Source organism: Suncus etruscus, chromosome 9 (assembly GCF_024139225.1).
Source record: "Suncus etruscus isolate mSunEtr1 chromosome 9, mSunEtr1.pri.cur, whole genome shotgun sequence".
NCBI lineage: Eukaryota > Metazoa > Chordata > Mammalia > Eulipotyphla > Soricidae > Suncus > Suncus etruscus.
Genome location: NC_064856.1, coordinates 19,054,444 through 19,075,544, shown reverse-complemented (window position 1 = coordinate 19,075,544; position 21,101 = coordinate 19,054,444). Strand labels below are relative to the sequence as shown.

The window sequence follows — 21,101 nt, the reverse complement described above, 5'->3', positions numbered from 1 at the left end:
GAATAAAAGCAAACTGACTCTGATGAAACTTTGACTGACTGCTTGTGAATTATTTCTCTGCCATTATCCTGCAACTTCAGACACCCCTGGCCAAAGGAGCTAGAAGCGCTGTGCCATGCTGAGGGAGGCTTCACCCAACACATGGACTTTATACTTTATAGTTTGTTTTTTTTTTCTTTCTTTTTTCCTCCAGCCCTCTATAGTTTGCATTTTAAATCAACATAATTTCTCTCTGAACTGGATGGGCCACATCAGACAAGATGGAGCAGGCTCCCCAAAAGCCACAAGAGAAAAGAATGTTTTGTTTGAGGCTTCTTGGGAGCAAAGTGAAGAAGTCAGCATGGCATAGTGAAAAAAAGGATGTTGACAATTCAATGAAGTTCCTCCCTGCCATAATGCTGCTCCCACAAGAAATTCCATTGACATTTATGAGCCTGGGCATGAGGCCATGCAAACAAAAAGTCCAGGTAAACCATACCCCTTGCATGTGGTCACCATGTCTGTATCCAGCCGGCTCCCATGAACTCAATCTATTCTCAAAAGAGATGTAGATTATGAATACACCAGCCACGCAACTGAAAGCAGAAATTTCAGGAGGAGAGGGCAGACCAAGTCCCCACCCTGTTGATGCCATGTCAGCTGCACCCACCACCCACAATCACCATTTCTCCAATGTCCCAGCTACACCAGTCATCTATGACTCTCTGCAGAGATATCAATCTGACTCAAACTCCAGATATGCTGGTATTTGGGCTGAGTATTTAGAGTGAGTATACCACCCTCTCTCTCACTTCTTGTAATTCCAGAAGGCCTGGCAGCTAAAAACATGCCCCACAAAAGCTACAGTATCAGGGCCAGAGTGGTAGTACAGGTCGCACTCCTGCCAGAAGATGTGTTGACACCCCCCCCCAAAAAAAAAAGAGTGGTAGTACAGCTGGGAAGGCGTTTTCCTTGCACATGGCCAACCCAGGTTCAACCTTTGGCATCCCATATGGTCCCCTGAGCACAGCCAGGAATAATTTCTGAGCACAGAACCAGGAGTAACCCCTCAGCACCACTGGATGTGCCCCCCCCCCCCCGACAAAGAAAAGGCTACAGTATCAGCCACAGTGCTTGGAATTCCTGGACCGCACAAAAATGTTAATGTTTTTTAATACTGTCATTCCGGCAGTAACACACTGATTTAGATGCCAACGTGTATTCTAAGCCATCTGATGTTCAGAAACAAAAGACCTAACAAGAGCTTAATAAAAAATAAAACTAATCCACTGAATGTTCAGAAACAACTAGCAACAAGAATTTAGTAAACCTTCTGACAATGACTTAATGTGAGATGCGATAATTTTTGCAAATTTTCTTGTTGTTGTACTTTAGTTCTTCTTCTTTTCATTTATTTTTAAATAATTTCGCTTCCACTTACCTGAAACAAATGTATCCCAATCAGCTATATAACACAAGTTCTTTAAATAAAGTGATTTTGTATAAATACTAAGTCCACATAGAGTGGTAAGTGACCCGACCCATGAGCCTGTCCTGGCTGAGCAGACAGAATATCTGCATTATCAGTAAGCACTCTGCAGGCCATTTGAGCCATGCCAGCAGGGGTACTTACTGCCTTTGAGGATGATTCCAGATAGATATTGATGATGCTTTAGGTTTTTTCTGCCTGAAAAGGTGAGACAGCACTTTCAGCATCAGCTCCTGGAAAACAAAATTGGAACAAGTAAAGAAAAATTCACCAGCATAACCCTCTTCCCACACTGAGCTTGTTCCCCTGTACCTTCCCCTAGAGGAAGGCCCACATATAAGTGGGTGAGAATGCCAGTGTGGGGGAGGCAGCAGGCAGCAGATAAAGATGCCAAGGAAGGGGCACACCAAGCAGAGCACAGTGTCTCTGTTAGTCAGTTCAGGGTCGGTGCCCGAACCAAACCGCCCAGCTCTTAAGGAAGCTTATATAAGAGCTAAGCACAGGGAAATAAGAGTCCAATTACACATACCTCTTCCCCAGGTTGGGGGGTGGGGAAGTATGGGCAACCCCCACCCATCCTTTGCAGCTGGAGCGGATTGTTTTCCAAAGGAGGTGACCTGGAACCTCAGCACACCCTCCTGGGTCACACATTGGATAAACAGGATGGCCACTCACACTAGTGACACTGAGAGGATCTGTCGTCTCTGCGTCCCCCTTCTATCCTGGAATCATGGGCAGAGCTTTCCTTTGTGGTATCAACTCTTGCTTAGTAGCAAGAACTCAGTAAGACTAAGAGTGATGAGACCATGTGAATTAATGGGGGTATGAGAGTGTCAGAGTGCTGAATGATTAGTAATGTCTGCATAGACGAAGGGAGCAGTGATGGTCTAACTATCCCACACCTGCTGCCACCTTCCTACTCATTTACATGGAGTTAAATACTTGTCTTATCCCTGCTGTTTAAAGTCCCTGGTCTTCATTTCTTTGGAGTGGGGCCACACTTTATGGTACTGGGGCGGGGTGGGGGGGAGGTAGTGACTTCTGGTTCTGTGCTGGTGGTGCTCAGGGGATCATGGAGAATAAGGGTCAGGCACATTCTAGATAAGTGTCCTGCCCTGTACTATCTCTATCTAGACTTAAACACAAATATCTAACAAGTTATTGGACTGAGCAGGAAGGCCCTCAAATCTTAGCATATCATCTAAACCACACCACAGAATTCCCCATTGCCTCTGTGCTGGACAAATGTCAAGAGAGCCTCAGGTTTTAATTGAAACTGCTGCATCAGGGGCCGGAGAGATAGCATGGGGCCAGAGAGATAGTACAGCGGTGTTTGCCTTGCAAGCAGCCGATCCAGGACCTAAGGTCGTTGGTTCGAATCCCGGTGTCCCATATGGTCCCCTGTGCCTGCCAGGAGCTATTTCTGAGCAGATAGCCAGGAGTAACCCCTGAGCACCGCTGGGTGTGTCCCAAAAACCAAAAGAAAAAAAAGAAAAAGAAAAGAAAAGAAAAAGAAGCTGCTGCATCAGTGTATCCTGGAGGTGGAAGAAAGAACAGTGTTCCCTTATTCCAGCTCTTTAAATGAACTACATCTACCTTATCTAGGGCATACTGGCTACGCTAAGCCAAGCAAGAGATGACATCTGTGAATGAGAATGACATTTGTCTCTTTAAGCCCCCTATCTACAGAGTATACAGAGATGGCCATCCTCTTGTGACTAGATGGGGCCCATCCTCAAAGGGGCCTCAAAAGAGGCAAAGGTACTATTACTGGACATTAATCTGCTCATCTTGATCCAAGTTTCCCATTCCAAGACCTTGAGCCTTGTGTTGTTGCCAACACAAAGGAAAGAAGTGGAAGCCTGCTTCTAACAAGCCCCCTCCCTCCATTCCAAAAATATCAACAGCACTTCCAGACAGCTATCACTTCTCCTTTAGCAGAGGTATTCTAAGCCAACTAAGGTACATCTGGAATGGATATTTTAGAAAGCTTTTCAGCAACTTGGCAAGATAGTACAGCAGGTAAGGTGCTTGCCTTGCAGGCAGCTTACCAGGTCCCAATTCCCATCATCACATATAGATGATCCCTATTACAGAGCCAGAAGTAAGCCCCAAGCACTGCCAGGTATGTACCCAAAACAAACAAACAAAAACATTTTGGGGGCCAGAGAGATAGCATGGAGGAGAGGCATTTGCCTTTTATGCAGGACAGTGGTTCGAATCCCATATGGTCCCCCCCAAGCCTGACAGGAGCGATTTTTGAGCATGGAGCCAGGAGTAACCCCTGAGCACTGCCGGGTGTGTCCCAAAAACCAAAAAAGAGAAAAACACTTTCCATATCAGTTGCTCAGGAAAATTTAGAGCATAATTACATGATGATGAAGATAATAAAAAGTTGGGAGCTAAAGGATCAAAGAGATATAGCTCACAGATCAGGGGTATATGCTTTGCATGTGCAAGGACTTGAGTTTGATCTCCAGTACTGCATAATTTCTGAGCAGCACCAGGTATAGCCAATGGAAGCCCTAGGTGTGGCCCTGTAGCCCTATGGTGCTGCAGTGCCAGGCCCTACCAATAAACCATGTGGTCCAGTTGTCTGATTACCACCAGAAGAGGCCTTAGACCCTTTGAACACTTAGACCCTTTGAACACTGCTTGGGAGGCCCCCAAAAACTCAATCATCAAAGCAGAGTTGGGACCAGGAGATAGCACAAAGAAGTACAGCGCAACACTAAATGGCTCACTGAAAAACACTGGATGTAGTTCTAGTGGCCCCTGAACATTGCTAAGCAGCCCCCCAAAACTCCCCAACCAAAAAAAAAAACGGGGGGCAAAAAGTTCAACTTGGAGGAGCAAGGTTCCAATCAGAGAAATTTCCAAAGCAGCAGAAGGGTTACATGAAGAGAAAAGGTATCAGTGACCTGCACAGCCAATGAAGGAGAAGATGGGATCTGAAGCCAGCTGTCTGATTCTGTAGGTTATGTACATAAAAGGAGAGGAAAAGGAGGAACTACAGAAACCTAAAGAATCCCCAGTGATTTCAAAGATCTTCCTCATGAAATACAAAATTTCAGAAAAATCACAGCATTCGATAAGAAGAAATAAAAGGACGACAAAACTGGAGATTGATTTGTGATTTAACAAGATTTTTCCTTTTTTGTTTTGTTTTGTTTTTGGGTCACACCCAGCAGCACTCAGGGGTTACTCCTGGCTCTACACTCAGAAATCGCTCCTGGCAGTCTTGGGGGACTATATGGGATGCCAGATTCAAACCAGTGTTCTTCTGCATACAAGGCGAATGCTCTACCTCCATGCTATCTCTCCAGCCCTTTCTCCTTGAACTTAGTAAGGCATTTGCTTAATGGGAGCAAAGCTAAGCCTTGAGTCAGAGAACGTGGACATTAGAGGAGCCAGAGACAAAAAATGCAGGGTGAGGCTGCAGACAGTTTCTGTGCCCAGCATGCCTTCTTCAATGCAGTTCAGAAGCTCTAGAAACTATGGCCACCCTCCCCAACTCTGGAATGGAAATAGTGTTCCATTCCTAAGGAAGGAAAATAACTCTGAGAAGTTGAGCCTGATAAGCAAGACTGATACCAACTGCATTTTACTGTATCTCTTCAGATTCATCTGTGTCTAAATGGTAGTGGTGGTAGCGGTATATTCTTTTATCTTTCCACCACTTGAAATAGAAAGGAAAAAATGTCAGATAGGAAAGGGGCTACAGAAACATGATGATAGCAAGAAGAGGGGTCCTTGAAGGAGAATAAATAAATAAATAAATAAATAAAAATAGTACACAGTGAGGGTCATCGCTGAATGTCATAACTGCCCTTCATGCTAGAGCCTCATTCTGCTGGCAGCTTTGTGCAAGAAATATCTGAGTCTCACCCTCAGTTCCATAAATTCTGCCTCCCATCAGGCACAGGGTTTGCATTCTCTGTCTAGGTGAACACTTGCTCCCTTTTTACTTCTTCTAACAGTTCCCAGACCAGAGTCAGAACCACTGTCCTCTTTCTGCTCTCCAACAGATAAAATTGTTAGTATAATTAATCAGGAAGTTTCTAGATGCTCTGCATTTGAGCTAATGACGTTTCCACCCAATATGCAGGCATGAAGGCTTTGAAGTGCTGTGTTTGTGGCCCACTGCATCATAGTGCAGAGGCAAACTCTAATAGAGTTCCTGTGTGTAACTGTGTTCCTCCCCTCTTTGATGTACAGCCAAATCCCCTTCTTTTTGGTCCCCGCCCCTCGGCTCCTAGGGGATGTACAGAACTCCAGGCATACCTCTGCTTCCCCTTCTGACCTGCTTTGTTTCCAATGAACATGAGAACTACTTCATCAGTCAATCATATAAAAGAGATTCTACTATCCCAGGTGATTTTATCTCCTGGTGTTATCTCTGATTCACATCTGAAAATATCTGGGGGTCCCCTACTACTTTAATTTTTCACACAACAGTTATCAATAACATATCACTGAACACCCTCCCTAACTTATTTATACCTGGTGTCATCAACTAATTTCATTGTTATTTTTGGTTATTTTTTGTTTTTGTTTTTGTTTATTTTTGATCACACCCAGCAGTGCTCAGGAGTTAGTCCTTGCTCTACACTCAGAAATCGCCCCTGGCAGGCATGGGGGACCATATGGGATGCCGGGATTTGAACCACCATCCTTCTGGAAGGCAAATGCCTTACCTCCATGCTATCTCGCTGGCCCCAACTTCATTGCTTTTAACCAGCTAATTTTCTCCCCTAATTCACTTCCATATTTTTTTCCTTTTTTTCTCTCTTTTTTTTTTTTCACTTCCATTTTTACTAGGACTGGAAAGATAGTACAGAAGATAGAGTGTTTGACTTGTATACCACCACTGACCTGAATTTGATCCCTGGTACCCAATATACTCCTTGAGCACAGTCAGGAGTAAGTCCTGAGCACTGCAGGGTGTTGCAAAAAAAACAACAACACCCGACCCCCCTCTCCCCCATTCCTCCGGATCTCCAGGTGGGTTCCAGGAAGGAGTTGATGGGGCACCCGGGGTTTTCCCCACTCCCAGGCCGGGGCGGGACAATGGCCTAGGGTGGGGCTTAGGGGGTGGAGTTTGATATGGTGGGTGGCAGATAGCTACTTAGCTATACTCAGTCTATCACTGGTAATTTCATACCAGTCTACATTTTGCAAACACTTGCTCCTTCCAACCATCAGTACCCCAGATTTACCCTTCTTAACTTCAGTAACACATAGTTCTAATCTCTGACCTAAGACATACAGTATATCTAACAAATCCCAGAACTATTTAGAAGGACATAAATTGAACACATATATCTTTTGAATATTATATGGGTATTTTCTTTAGCTGATGTAACTCTCTATATATTCTTCTACCATGATGCTTCTATTCACTTTTCATCTTGTCTTTTCTTTGTAAGCTGTTCAGTAAGGATTGTTAGTGGAACTGTCCCTCAGTTTGATGCCTATGATTGAACTATGTCATGGAAATTGCTGGTCTTGTTCCTATTGCCTCCAGATGCACCCCATGGCATTGATTCTTGTTTGCATAGACACATTAAAATGGGAAAACACCATACATACAGATAAGTTCTTACCTAATAAATTTCAGTACAATGTACCTTACACCCTGAACATTGATATAATGACCTGGCACAGGCCTCAGAAGAATGGGCATCCTCCATTCACGCCGGAACCAGGCAAGCTAACTACGAAACATCCAAGGTCTTTTACAGCAACAGCTGGAAGCAGTCCTCTACCAGGAAAGACACTACCAAGGGTCTGACATCGACCTCTTAAAAAGAGACTTCCGTTTACACTGAGAAGACTTGACAGTAACAATGACCTGCTCTACAGGACATGGTTCTCTCTAGTCCCCCTTAAGTGTGAGGTGAAACGAGAGGATGCTCTGCACCATCCTGACTGAAATATGGGATATGCAGACTCCAGGATCTTTAATACAGAAGCATGATACCAACAACAGAGACTATGTGAGGAAAGGAGGTGTATTGCCACTACAGATGATGACTTGAATTGGACAAACTAATTTGCCTGGAGCCTAGAATCAGTCCTGTGCCAGGAAACTTCAGGGGTAAGGACTCCTTGTATTTAGACCATAATTTGTCTTTCCATGTCCCTTATGTTTTGGTGGGCCTATGCAAACAAATGCCACTTTAATACTATTTTTTACTAGGATCCCTTGACTCCAATTCTTAAGAAAAACAAGCCACTAAAACTTTTGATGTTAGCATGTGCATGGAACTAGAGAAATGTACTTTGCCCTCAATGTTTAAGGAGTTACATAAGTCTAATGCCTTTAGATTATATTGTGTGCTGCTAAGAAATAGTATGTACTACAACTGGGGATTTGAGGGACAAAGTAATTGTATTGTACAGGGGTTCAGTTTTGTTTCTATTAATGTTCTTTGGCTGAAAGTTCAAGGCTGGGATATCATCGATGGGACTACCGAGAATTCTGTTTATGGGTGATTGGGCTTCCACTGTAACTTTACCCTGTCCTCTTTCTTTGCATTTTTGTTGTCATAATTAAAAAATAAAAAAAAAAAAAAAAGGATTTGTTCAGGGAACAAACCCTGTTCCACACTGTGGGGTTAACAAATGAAAGCAAACTCAAGCAAGAGTTGATGGTTTTGGTTTCTGAAGTGCTCAGGGTTGAAGTCTGAAATTTCCAAACAATTTTTCTATGTTGTCTTCTTGAAGAAGAATTCCTTCTTCCTTGAGAAACCTTGGCCTTTGCTCTAAAGGCCTTCAACTGACCGGGCAAGGCTAACCCATATAATGAAGAGTATTTATCTTCAAGTCCAGAGTATATAAACATTAATCATATCCAAAATAAACATTTCTGGCAATAAAAAACAACAACAACAACAACAACAACAAAAATATTGGGGCTGGCGAGGTGGCGCTAGAGGTAAGGTGTCTGCCTTGCAAGCGCTAGCCAAGAAAGGACTGCGGTTCGATCCCCCAGTGTCTCATATGGTCCCCCCAAGCCAGGGGCGATTTCTGAGCGTTTAGCCAGGAGTAACCCCTGAGCATCAAATGGGTGTGGCACAAAAAAAACAAACAAAAAAAAACCAAAAATATTTATTGTTTCAATTATATATCAAGCAATAAAGTAGTATAGAGGCATTTGATGGCTTCTTAACAAAACTGTTGATCAGAAAACTTCTTCTAATAATAGTATAGCAGTTCTTATCGAGTGTTCTCATATATAAATGTTTAATATCTCTATTACACACACACACACGCACACAAAGCACCCAACTGAAAGCACTATATTTTTTCAACCACAGTTAGAAAATGGGGACTGGAAAGATAGGACAGAGGGTAGGGTGCTTGCCTTACACACAGCTGACCCAGGTTCAATCCCTGGCATCCCATATAGTCCACCATGTACCTCCATGTACCTCTCAGTGATTCCTGAGTGTAGCCCAAAAACCAAAAACAAACAAACACAGACAGTAACTGGAGAGTACAGAGCACGAGAAGAAATAGCACAATATGACTTCCATGTTTTTATCATTCATTGCCCAAAGAAAGACTCCGGTCACTGTTGCTCATGGTAGCAACAACTTGAATAGAAACTTTGTTCTTACAGTTGGAGAAATTAGAGGACAGGGCTTCAGCAATCCCATCGGGAAAGCAATGGTAATGATCCCAGTAAAGTATCACAGAAATCTTTGGGCCGGAGCGATAGCACAGTGATAGGACATTTGCCTTGCATGCAGCCAACCTGGGACGAACCTAGGTTTGAATCCCGGCATCCCATATGGTCCTCTGAGCCTGCCAGGAACAGGAACAGTTTCTGAGCACAGAGCCAGGAATAAACCCTGGGCACTGCCCAAGAACCAAAAAAAAAAAGAAAGAATCACAGAAATTAGCTGCATAGTCTGCCTGACTGTCCCTGTCTGATCGATGTATAGGACAAGTTCTCATCAATCCAAATATTGCTTAAAAAAACTAAAGGAAGAGTATAAGGGAAGCTGTCTCATAAAACAAACCAGTAAAGTTTTGGACTCTTTGAAGAACTACAAATGTATTAAGAATTCTACAACTCTTGGGACCTGAGAGATAGCACAGCGGTATTTGCCTTGCAAGCAGCCAATCCAGGACCTAAGGTGGTTGGTTCGAATCCCGGTGTCCCATATGGTCCCCCGTGCCTGCCAGGAGCTATTTCTGAGCAGATAGACAGGAGTAACCCCTGAGCACCGCTGGGTGTGGCCCAAAAACAAACAAACAAACAAAAACAAAAAAACAAAAAAAAGAATTCTACAACTCTTGAGAGCAGATAGTAACAGAGGTGAAGCAACTGTCTTGGATGCAGCTGGTACTCTTGTTTAAATCCCAGCACAAATAATCCCTCAGAGCACAATCTAGAGTCAGTCCTGAACACAGAGTTAAGAACAGCCTTTTAGCACCACCACCGGGTGTGGCCTTCCCCAAAACTTTCTATGAGTCTTACAACGTTTTGTATGGAATCCAAAACCATAGGAGGTGCTGGAGATGGCTCAAAGGACTGGAGCACATGCTTTGCTTGCAGAATACCAGGTTCCATCTATTCCCAGCACTAGATGTACCCCAAGCACTGCTGGAACAGACCCTCAAAACAAATTTCTAGAAAAAAAAACAGTACTTCTAGAGAATACAAAAATACTACTAGTAATAATACAAAAATTACTAGAAAAACAATCACATAGGAAAACAATACAAAATTAGGAAAAGAGGCTAACATCAAAAGATCTTGAGCCCACGATGATGAGAATGAATAAATATGGATTTAATTTTTTATTTTTATTGTATTTATTTTGCAAGATTTGGGATCACACCTGACAATGCTCAGGGGCTCTTTGCTTAGGAGTGATTCCAGGCAACTGTTAAGGGACTATATCTCAAGGCAGGGATTAAATGTGAGGTCACCTGCAGGCAAAGCAGGGCTATTTATCTGATTCCCCAAATGTAGGTATTACAAAGAGCAATTACAACTTTGATCAAGGAAAACTTTAATAAAGGAAAACATGCCTATAATAAATAAATTAAAATAAAAACAGAAAACAGCTACAACATCAAAATAACAAAGAAAAAATACAAACTATTAATCAGCTGAATCAACACCCCAACATCTTCTTCTGCAACCAAGTAAGTTATGATTTTCCCCAGGGAGAGACCCACCTTTTCAGTATTGCCTCCAATGAGCATGCTTTATACACTTTCTAAGTGTCAACTGCTGGGAAACCTTTAGGGAGCAAAAATACAACATGAAATCATCTGAAATGTATACAAACTGCTAGTTATGCTCACATCCTCCCTTCTCTTTCAGGTCCTCAAAGAAAAGAAGAGCATTTATTGAGGATTGTGTCCTGGGGGGGTCTTAGTTCCTCATGCTTGCTTCTAAATGTCTCTGAAAGGAACCATTAGCCCCTACGTAAAGCACCAGGAAATGAGGAACAGGCAGTCAGGTGAGCACACTTCCACATTCTCCTTCCACCATAAAAACACCCCACACTGGGTGAATAAATAGATCAGATCTATTTAAAAAAAAAAACACAAAAAAACTTGGGCCAGAGAGATAGCATGGAGGTAGGGTGTTTGCCTTGCATGCAGAAGGATGGTAGTTCGAATACTGGCATCCCATATGGTTCCCCGAGGCTACCAGGAGCGATTTCTGAGCGTAGAGCCAGGAGTAACCCCTGAGTGCTGCTGGGTGTGACCCAAAAAAACAAAACAAAAAAAATTTTTTTAGGTACAGACATCAAAGAAAGTAATTGGGGAACCACTACTAGTATAAATCTCTTTATTCGCTAGTGGTAGTTTTGCTTTTTCAAAACTTTTTTAGAATGAGATTCCGAAACTTGTGCAAAACGACTATAAATCTACCAGACTGGCCATATATATTGTGCAAAATATATATATATATTGTGCAAAATATATATTGTGCAAAACGACTATAAATCTACCAGACTGGCCAATCTTTTTAAAATACAGAAAATAGCAACAGTTGGAAAGACTTCTCATATGCTGAGTGGGAACATAAATTCCTACAACCACTTTTCAAAATTGTTAGGCTATCTCCTCTAAAGCTAAACATATGATGTTAACCATATAATCCAGCATTCTCATTCCTGGGAATGTACCCAACTGAAATTTTTCTATTTGTTCACCAAAACGCATTTACAAGACTGTTACCAGCACTGTTTGTAAAAGTTCCCAAGTATATACTACCCAGTAGCAGTACTCTGGATTAATGAATATTATGCAGCTGTCAGGAGAGATGAAGTCATGAAATTTTCCTTTACATGGATGTACATGGAATCTATTATGCTGAGTGAAACAAGTCAGAGAGAGAGAGAAAGACGCAGAATGGTCTCACTCATCTATGGGTTTTAAGAAAAATGAAAGACATTTTTGCAAAAATAATTTTCAGGCACAAAAGAGAAAAAAGCTGGAAGTTCCAGCTCACCTCATCAAGCTCACCGCAAACAGGGATGAGTTTAGTTAGAGAAATAGCTACGTTTTGAACTATCCTAATAATGAGAATGTATGAGGGAAATAGAAAGCCTGTCTAGAGTACAGGCGGGGGTTGGGTGGGGAGGAGGGAGATTTGGGACATTGGTGATGGGAATGTTGCACTGGTGATGGGTGGTGTTCTTTATATGACTGAAACCCAAATACAATCATGTATGTAATAAAGTTGGTTAAATAAAAAAAAAAGAATTCTAGAACATTAACAGCAAAGAACATTGTATAACAACAAGAATGAGTAACACATGATTGTACTCAATAATATAGAAGACTCTAGAAACAGTAACCAAAATAAATCAGACATATGCTCAAAATACAAACTAGCTGATTCTGGTTTTATATATACTTTACAAAAATTAATAATAGGTAAAAATAACCCATCAAACAAAATAGTTACTTTGGGGCTGGAGGGTGAGGGGGACTGGAAAGGGACCAAAGAGGAGCTCCTGGGATGCTTAAAATACTGTGGATTTTGAGCAGGATATGAGTGGTACAAACACCCATCAAATTTTTTAAGAGATTTATTCACTTAGGAAGTGTATCTTTTCCCACTTTCTTATTTATTATTTTATTATTTTATTTATTTATTATTTTGGGGTCACATCCAAAGGTGCTCAGGGTTTCCTCCTAGTACTATGGTTAGGGATCATTCCTGATGAGGCTTAGGGGGCTATATGGGATGCTGAGGATCAAACCCAGATCAGATACATGCAAGGAAAGGGCTCTACCTGCTGTATGATGGCTATAGTCTTAAGCATTTTTCTGTATGAGTTTGGCCTCAATAAATATCTAAAATTGAAAAAAAAAATACTGGAGCCAGAGAGATAGCATGGAGGTAAGGCCTTGCATGCAGAAGGTTCGAATCCCAGCATCCCATATGGTTCCCCGAGCCTGCCAGAGCGATTTCTGAGCATAGAGCCAGGAGTAACCCCTGAGCGCTGCCGGGTGTGACCCAAAAACAAACAAACAAAATATACTTATGCTTGGATGCACCCTGGAGAGATTCTCATTTAATTGATCTGGGGTGCAACCGGGCACTGAAATTTTCCAAAGCTTCCCAGGTAGGCCTAATGTGCATCCTGGAACCATGCTGTTAGAACTTGGCAATCCCTTTACTATTTCTTGGAGCTCAGAGAGCTACTGCTGATACAGAATGTCCACAGCTGGATATATTTGTAGACCTCTAATTAGCTCCAGAAGGGGTAAATAGGTGTTACATGGAAAAAGGGGCTCCTGGTCAAATAAGCAATTGTATTTATTATTATTATTATTAATTATTATTATTATTATTATTATTATTATTATTATTATTATCAACATCTACTGAATGTTTACTCTATTTCTAGAGGTAAGGTAAGTGCTTTATCAAGACCATTTCATTTATTCCTCACAACAGATCTAGGAGAAAAGTACTTTTTACTCTCATGTTACAGAAGAATAAACTCGTTTTGGAGCAGGTTAAGCAATTCTGAAACGTCACAAAGCCAGTGAACAGCAGTTTTCGATCCACATTGGCTGTGATGCTGAATCTCTTTGTTCTTAACCCTCACCCAAATCTGTCTCTCTCAAGCAGTACTTGGTTTCACTGGACTAAGGGACTTTTGGATTGCTAAGAAAGACATAAAACATAACCATTCTCAATCTCTTATTTCCATCTCTTACCTTCCAACCCACCATCCACACCATTGACAGGGTTTTCATTTCATTCCAGATTCTAAATCTAGTAGGGCCAGGTACTACATATAAATTAACATTAACTTCTTCCAACAAGCCTTTTCTGACCTCTCAATTGAAAACTACAGCACAAACTCCTCAGTCTAGCAGTATAGATAAATGTTTCTCAACCAAGGATCATATGGTACCCTGTGGGTCCCTGGGATATTATATTCCAAGAGGACTATAGGTGAAAATGGTGTGAAATGTACTGAGGCCGGAGAGATAGCATGGAGGTGAAATGTACAGGTGAAAATGGGGTGGTGGCACTGCAGAAGACTAGGGTGTCCACCGGTAGAACTAAGGGTTATGGGCTCGGGACCACAGGGGTTGCCAGGAACCAGACCCGGGTTGACCATATGCAAGGCAAGTACCTTACCTGCAACATATTGCTCTGAATCACAGTGTTTTATTTTTATTTGTCTAGGTACCAACTCCCTCCAGGAGAAAGAGATCAACCCAAGAACAGAGATGGTTTAATATTTTATTTTGGGGAAGTGGAGCTTGGGAGATACAGGGAGAAGATAAGTGGACCACAGTTTGCAGTGCTCAGAGACTATTTCTAGCTTTGTGAGGGTACTGCAACTCTACACAATTTTTGTTATCAGCAAGACAATAAGAAAATAAATAATGGTAAGCTTTTGTTTCTGAAATATCTTGTAGGTTTAAAGATAGAATTTATCTATTTGCATTGACAAGTGCTAAGAAAAGTGAGGGGCTGGAGCAATAGTACTTGCAGGTAGAGTATTATCCTGATCTGGCTTTGGTTCCCTGCACTCAATATAGTTCCCGAGCCTGCCAGAGTGACTCCAGAGAAAGTGGGAGTTACTCTGAGGTCTAGAAATATCTGGGAATCTCCAAGGAGGAAGACCTGAGCACAGCTGGGTGTGACCCCAAAACAAAAAGCAAACAAAAGAAAGAAAAAATAAGCTGGGGCCCGGAGAGATAGCACAGCGGCATTTGCCTTGCAAGCAGCCGATCCAGGACCAAAGGTGGTTGGTTCGAATCCCGGTGTCCCATATGGTCCCCCATGCCTGCCAGGAGCTATTTCTGAGCAGACAGCCAGGAGTAACCCCTGAGCACTGACCCAAAAACCAAAAAATAAAATAAAATAAAATAAAATAAAATAAAATAAAATAAAATAAAATAAAATAAAATAAATAAGCTGGAAAAGTAAGTTTCAGAAGTGTTGCATAGTTGTGTGGTTTTTTTTTAAAGAAAAATAGCCATGTGAGTGAATGTGAGTTTGAATATATAAAAGAATGCATGGGAAGACACAGAAATAAAACCCAACAATGAACAAATGTGTAACCACGGTGCTTAAATAAAGCAATTAAAATTTAAAGAAAGACACAGAAATAAGTTGTTCAGGAATTTCTTCTGGGAATAAAGAATAAGGAGTTGGAGGTGATGCCTAGAGAAATGCCAGTTTACATGGCCATGTTTCCTTGCTACTTGAACTTTAATAATTCATTTGCATTCTTTTCAGAATTTTATGCAAATTTACTGTAATAAGAAAAAAACACACTTAGGGCTGAAGAGAGACTCAGAGGCTGAAATATATGCTTTACATGTGGAAGGCCCTAGTTTGATCCTCCATACCACATGGTCTCTTAGCCACCAACAAGCATTGTAGCCCCTGAGCACTATGAGAAAGAAAAAGAAAGAAAAGAAGGGGGGGCAGACAGATGGAGGGATAGATGGAGAGAGGAAGAAGGACTTGTTTTGATATAGAAAAAATAGAAAGAAATGGATGGAATTTTGGAGATTAGTTTTTCTACTTAAAATCATGTCTACAAAAGCAATGTATTTAGCCTTTGAGTGTATATGAATGAGAGGGAAGCCATGCATTCCAGAAAGACCTCTGGAGACAGAAATACTCATGATCAGCGCCTGCAAGAGAATTTGTGAGAGGATACGTGTTTTTCACCTGCCCTTTAATGACAGGAAAGCAAGCCAGTTCTGAAGAAGACTAGGTTATTCTGGGACACAGGAAAATGTGAGAACTCACTAGGCCAACAGGGACACAGGGTCGCTGAACCATGCCAAGAAGCATAGGCGAGGGGCATGAGGTAAGCAGAAAATACTGGGGACAAATCCCCAGGACAGTAATGGCATAAGAGTCACTCACCACTCTCCTCTACTGAGAAAGCACCTCAGACCCTCAAGGGCTTCATCGACAACAGTGTAATAATAATAGTTGCCTTATTGCAAGAATATTCATCTCAGAGCCAAGCAGATCATTTCATAGGCTAATTACTCTCATTTTACAAACAGGGAGATTGAGGTTAGGCAAAGTAAACTAAGTAAATTTCTCAAGGTTACAATAAACGATAGAGGAGGGGGTTCAGCTCCATGGTAACTCCAGAGCCAGTCAAAGTCACTGCCAGCCTGCTCCCAATCTGGGGAGAGCTAGAAAAACATGCACCTCATCATAGGGGCAGACTCATATTGTGCAATAACATTTACTAAAAAAAAAAAAGAATCTAGGGTTGAAGAGTTATCTTAGAGGTAAAGGAATAGTAAGAAATAATAGTAAGGAATTTTCCCTGTATGCAACCAATCCCAGTTCGATCCCCAGCACCACATATGGTCCCCTAAGTACCATCAGGAGTGAATCTTGAGTACATAGCTGAGTAAGCCCTGAGCACTACCAGGTCAGGTCCCAAACCTTTTCCTCGCTTACCAAAAAAGCCAGAGAGTGGGTTGGGGGAGTTGGCGGAGGGAGTATGCAGGAAGTGATTCACAGGCAAAGGCAGTAGGGGGTGGGAAGAGTTTGATCTTCAGCAAAGGATATCTCCCTGAGTACCCGGGAGGGGCCCTGCAAGCACCACTTATGATGATTAAATGTGAGGACCAAGAAACCAGATGCCCTGAATTCAAATCCTTCTTTTGCTACTTATAGCTGTATATTCTAAGATAAGTCATTGAACCTCTCTGGACCTTACTTTCTCTGGAGTAAAATCAAGCAGCAATAAAATCATCTCCTAGAGTTCCTGGGAGGATGAAGAGTTAACTACACAATGCCTGGCTCTTTTTTTTTTTTTTTTTTTTTTTTTTTTTTGTGGTTTTTGGGTCACACCCGGCAGTGCTCAGGGGTTATTTCTGGCTCCAGGCTCAGAAATTGCTCCTGGCAGGCACAGGGGACCATATGGGGCACCGGGATTCGAACTGATGACCTCCTGCATGAAAGGCAAACGCCTTACCTCCATGCTATCTCTCCGGCCCCACAATGCCTGGCTCTTAATCATTACCAAATGGTAACAATTATTTTTAATATTGAGAAAAAGACTCCCTCCCTTCCAGCCAGATGCATCCCTGCAGGATACAACGTTTGGCAGGTGACACAGCTCACATCCTGGTTCCAGGTGCCAGGTACTATGGGGCAGTCTACAGGCCAGCAACCTGACCCAGTCCCACTACTGAACAACTGTCCCTTCTCTGACTTGCTCTCCAATAAACACATCTCTGGATGTGAAACAGAACCCCTAATCCCACCCCAGCTCACTTTTAAAAATTACAGATTCCCAGGGCTCTACCTTTAGTGACTCTGACATGGGCAAGCTGGCCTACGGCCCAGGAATCTGTACATTTAACAAGTGCCATGTGACTATGTGACCCAGGTCCAATGTGTTCCTGGACATGTGTCTCTGAAAACACTAGGTGCTGGTCACGTTGTTTGAGCTATTTCCCATTGCTCCTTCTAAGCCAGCAGCCTTTCTCTCATGCTAGGTCCCAGGGCTGGGCACAGGCTGAAGGGATGCAGGAAATACTGCAAATGCTTCAGTAATGTCTCATTTCATTTCACTTCTTACACGTTAATGGGTGGGTTGGGAGTGAGAGGGTGGTAAAAAAAAAATGCTGCTGGCTGACACTGAACAAAACACTGTATGCCAACACAACGTAAGGATCTGCTTTGGTAGTTTTGCTAAAAGTCACTGTGTCCCAGGGCCTTGGGACATCTTAGGAGAAGGGCTGTCAGGATGCATGAATGTCCAACAGAACAGGCAGCGGTGTTCACAGGCATGACAAACCAAAATTTGTTTGCAGGATCAGATGACTAATCTCAGGGACCCTCTACCCTGGAGACTTAGCTATTCCCAGATATTTCTAGACCAGCAGGTTGGCTGTGCTAGTATTTTGACAGAAGTGTAGGTATCTGACCTCAAATCTAATTTCAAAATTTAATTAAATTCTGCATATTACAGGGATCTGTGAACAAGCTGAATCCCAGCCCCAGCTCTATAGGTTTCATGGAACCCATTTGAACCTCTACCTGTCCAAACACCCTTATCCATCACAGGGACCCAAGAGAACAGCATGCTCCTTCAGGAATCCCACAGGACTCAGGCTCAGGAGTGAGCACTCCAGGTAAAACTTTGTCTTAATGAGTTATTTATTTTAATATCTAGGTTAAGATCAACCTCTTGAATAAACTGCAAAAGAGACTACAGTTTTGGCTTCTGTCATAGCAGGGGCATAAAACCATCTCAGCTTTATAGAGAATTGCAACCCCAGTGTCCCTGGCTAGTCATTCAAAGGCATCCAAAGGCCTGAAGAAAACAAGCCAGGTCTTCCTGTTGGCCCAGCTTCAAGTTATCGGGCCTATTTCACACTGGAGCTTGACCTCATTCATCCAAGGCCTATCACATTGCTGAAAATGTCAGTGGAAATTAGCCATTCAGAGGGTTTCCTTCATTCCACCAGAAAGGGAAAAAACAGGAAGCCCGTAGCAGCTGCGCCCCACTTGGCAAATCCCAAAGACCCAGCTGACTGGGCGTTTCTTGTCAGCACCTACATTCCCTGGCCCTGGCCTGCTTGTCCAAAAAAGGTGGGTCCAATCTCTATAGGAGCTAATGTCCCATGATGCTGGCAGCAACCATCCAGATCATTCATGCTGCTTGGGAAGGAAAAAAATCATTTGATCTAAATTCCACCAGACTAACCAATTTGCTGTTCATCATTCAGGTTCATCTAAATCTCTTCTGTCCATTCAGGCCAATTCTCACGTCGACCTTAAGGTCTTCCAAGTCCTCATTCATCCCTTTAATGCACATTGATTGTCACTTATGTCATGGGAATTATGCTGGGCAGCTGGGGACACTGGGTTGTTGGACAAGACAGTCACTTATGGAGCTTCCCCTCCAGTTTCAGTTTTTCCTGCCCCAGTCAATGTTTGGGCTCTGATCATGTTCTGTTGTGGGGGGATACCTAGTGCATCCTAGGATATTGAGGAGCATTCCTGGCCTGTGCCCAACAAAGAGGTCAGTAGCTCTTCCCTCTGTAAGTGTAGCAACCAGAAATAACTACACCCGTTGCCCTGGGGAACCAGGCTGACCCCAGTTGAGAACCACTTGGTCAAGTAGGAAAAATACTCTATGATGAGGACAATAACTATCTCCAGGAATATAAAAGCACCATAGAAAGAAATAAGGTTATGGGGCTGGAGCGATAGTACAGCAGTTAGAGCACTTGCTCAGCACACAGCAGACCTGTTTCAATCCTTTGTATTTTATATGATACCCAGAGCCCTGTTAGGAGTGATCCCTAAACTCAGAACCAGGACTAAACTCTGAGTGCCATCAGATGTGGCCCAAAAACCAAAATAAAGTTTAATAAGAAAGAAATGAGAATATAATACCAATATTGATGCCAATATGATTTGAGCTACATGTGTCAAGTATGCACCATCTGTAGTTTCAGACCAGAAGGGCTACATGATCTGTACTTGAGATTAACCTCAAGGAAGTAAAGAAACTAAATACCTGAGGCCCAAAAGCCACTAAAGACAGGGGTAAGATTTGAACCCTGGCCCTCCACTTTGCCGCCCACAGAAAAGGAAATCTGAGCCTTTGTTTTCAGTGTCTTCTGAAAATAGGTAAGGCTCTGACCAGCCATCAAAGAAGAATTATTTCTTCCTGGGGTCACTGTGGAGCTCAGCCACCACCTGCCACATCCATCAAGCTGCAAACTGCCTGTGCAAAGGCACGTTTGTGAAACACAAGAAAGCTAAGGAATGTCACCCTGAAACTGAGAACCAAGAACACTTCCCCTCACACTGAGCCTTCCCCAGAGTCAGGGCAGGAAACAGATGGGGCAGTCCCCAGAACAGAACCCACTGAGACCCATCGAACACCCAGTATCATGCACGGGTAGAACAGGGAACCCTTAGCTTTAGATCTCATGAGCCTGAGGTGGGTCAGGTTGCACACAGTAGCCCTCTTTTCTCAAGACCCAATCAGGAGTGCCTGTCACTTAGGAGTTAATAATGCTTTGTTCTCTTTGCCTCGGCTTCCCCCTTCCCACCCCACTACCCCTGTCATTGAGGACAAAAGTGGTTGATTCAATGCTAGGTATGAGGAGTCATTAATAGTACAAGCAAAGTCCTTGGATGAAACCATGCATGAAAGGAAGTGTTAGAAACAATGTCAGATCTACCAGGCACTCTCTCCACCCACATCCCCTCCCTTCCCTTTCATGAGAAACTGAGTCTCAGGAAAGGTAGCCCAGTGAGGAAGAGGCAAGAGAAGCACCTGCAGAGAAAGGTCAGAGCTGTGTTGCTTCTGGAGTAGAGGATGGGGAAGGAATAATAGTGTATAGGCTAAAGAGCACAGGTCTGACTCGAGCTTGAGAGACAGAGCTCCTCTGAGACTGTCCACCTGGTAAGTTCACTGAACTCCTACTTCTAGTCATCCTGGACCCCTGGAGATTGGGCAAGGGGGCCCTTCCTCCCTGGCTTCACTCGTAGTCTCACTCTCCATCATGCATGGCAGTGACATATTCCAGATTCAGCTCCTGCCCATAGCTCTCCATAGTATGGAGCTTACTGGAGTCTAAGTGATTTGGCTCAAGCTGTTCTCTCTCTATTGAGGCTGTCTCCCACCCCCACACCCACCACCTGAGCTCAGATGTGCTCCCACAGAAAGTTTTGCCCACCTGTTATGAAGCACTGTAACTAAGAATAACAGTAGCTATCATTTTCAAGCACAGGCTTTTTAGCTAGAAGGTCCTATGCAAGGGGTTTAACCCATATGATCTAACTTGTTCCTCACATACCAACCTCGGTAGGTCAGATGGCAACAGTCCATCCCCCTGCCATGACAGATTCAGGAGTGAACCAGAGCCCAGCTGTCTGTTCACTGCTCTATTCTGCACTCCACTTGCTAGGGGAGTTGGTGCCTGTAAGCATCTTCGGTGTCATTCTCCAGGTCAGCTCTCTAACCTGGAATGAGAGCCCGAGACAGAGAAAAGCGAGAGGTGGGAAGGGGAGCTGCCAGATTTCTCTGGTAGTCCCTAGACAAGCACAGGGTTTGGATAGAGCAGACCCTGTTGAAGAAATCAATGGTCTTGAGCAATGGTTGGCATCAGAGAA

General features: G+C 43.0%; 1 protein-coding gene across 1 annotated transcript in view; it reads right to left on the bottom strand.

The window, feature by feature from the left end:
- PPP1R16B (protein phosphatase 1 regulatory subunit 16B) overlaps positions 1–20,891 on the bottom strand; it is a 122,081-nt gene extending 101,190 nt beyond the window's left edge. Inside the window, exon 1 of the mRNA XM_049779223.1 lies at positions 20,790–20,891. Within this exon, the coding sequence (XP_049635180.1) occupies positions 20,790–20,817 (28 nt within the window). The 5' untranslated portion in view covers positions 20,818–20,891. The remainder of the gene's footprint in view (positions 1–20,789) is intronic.
- Between the last annotated feature and the right edge of the window lie 210 nt (positions 20,892–21,101).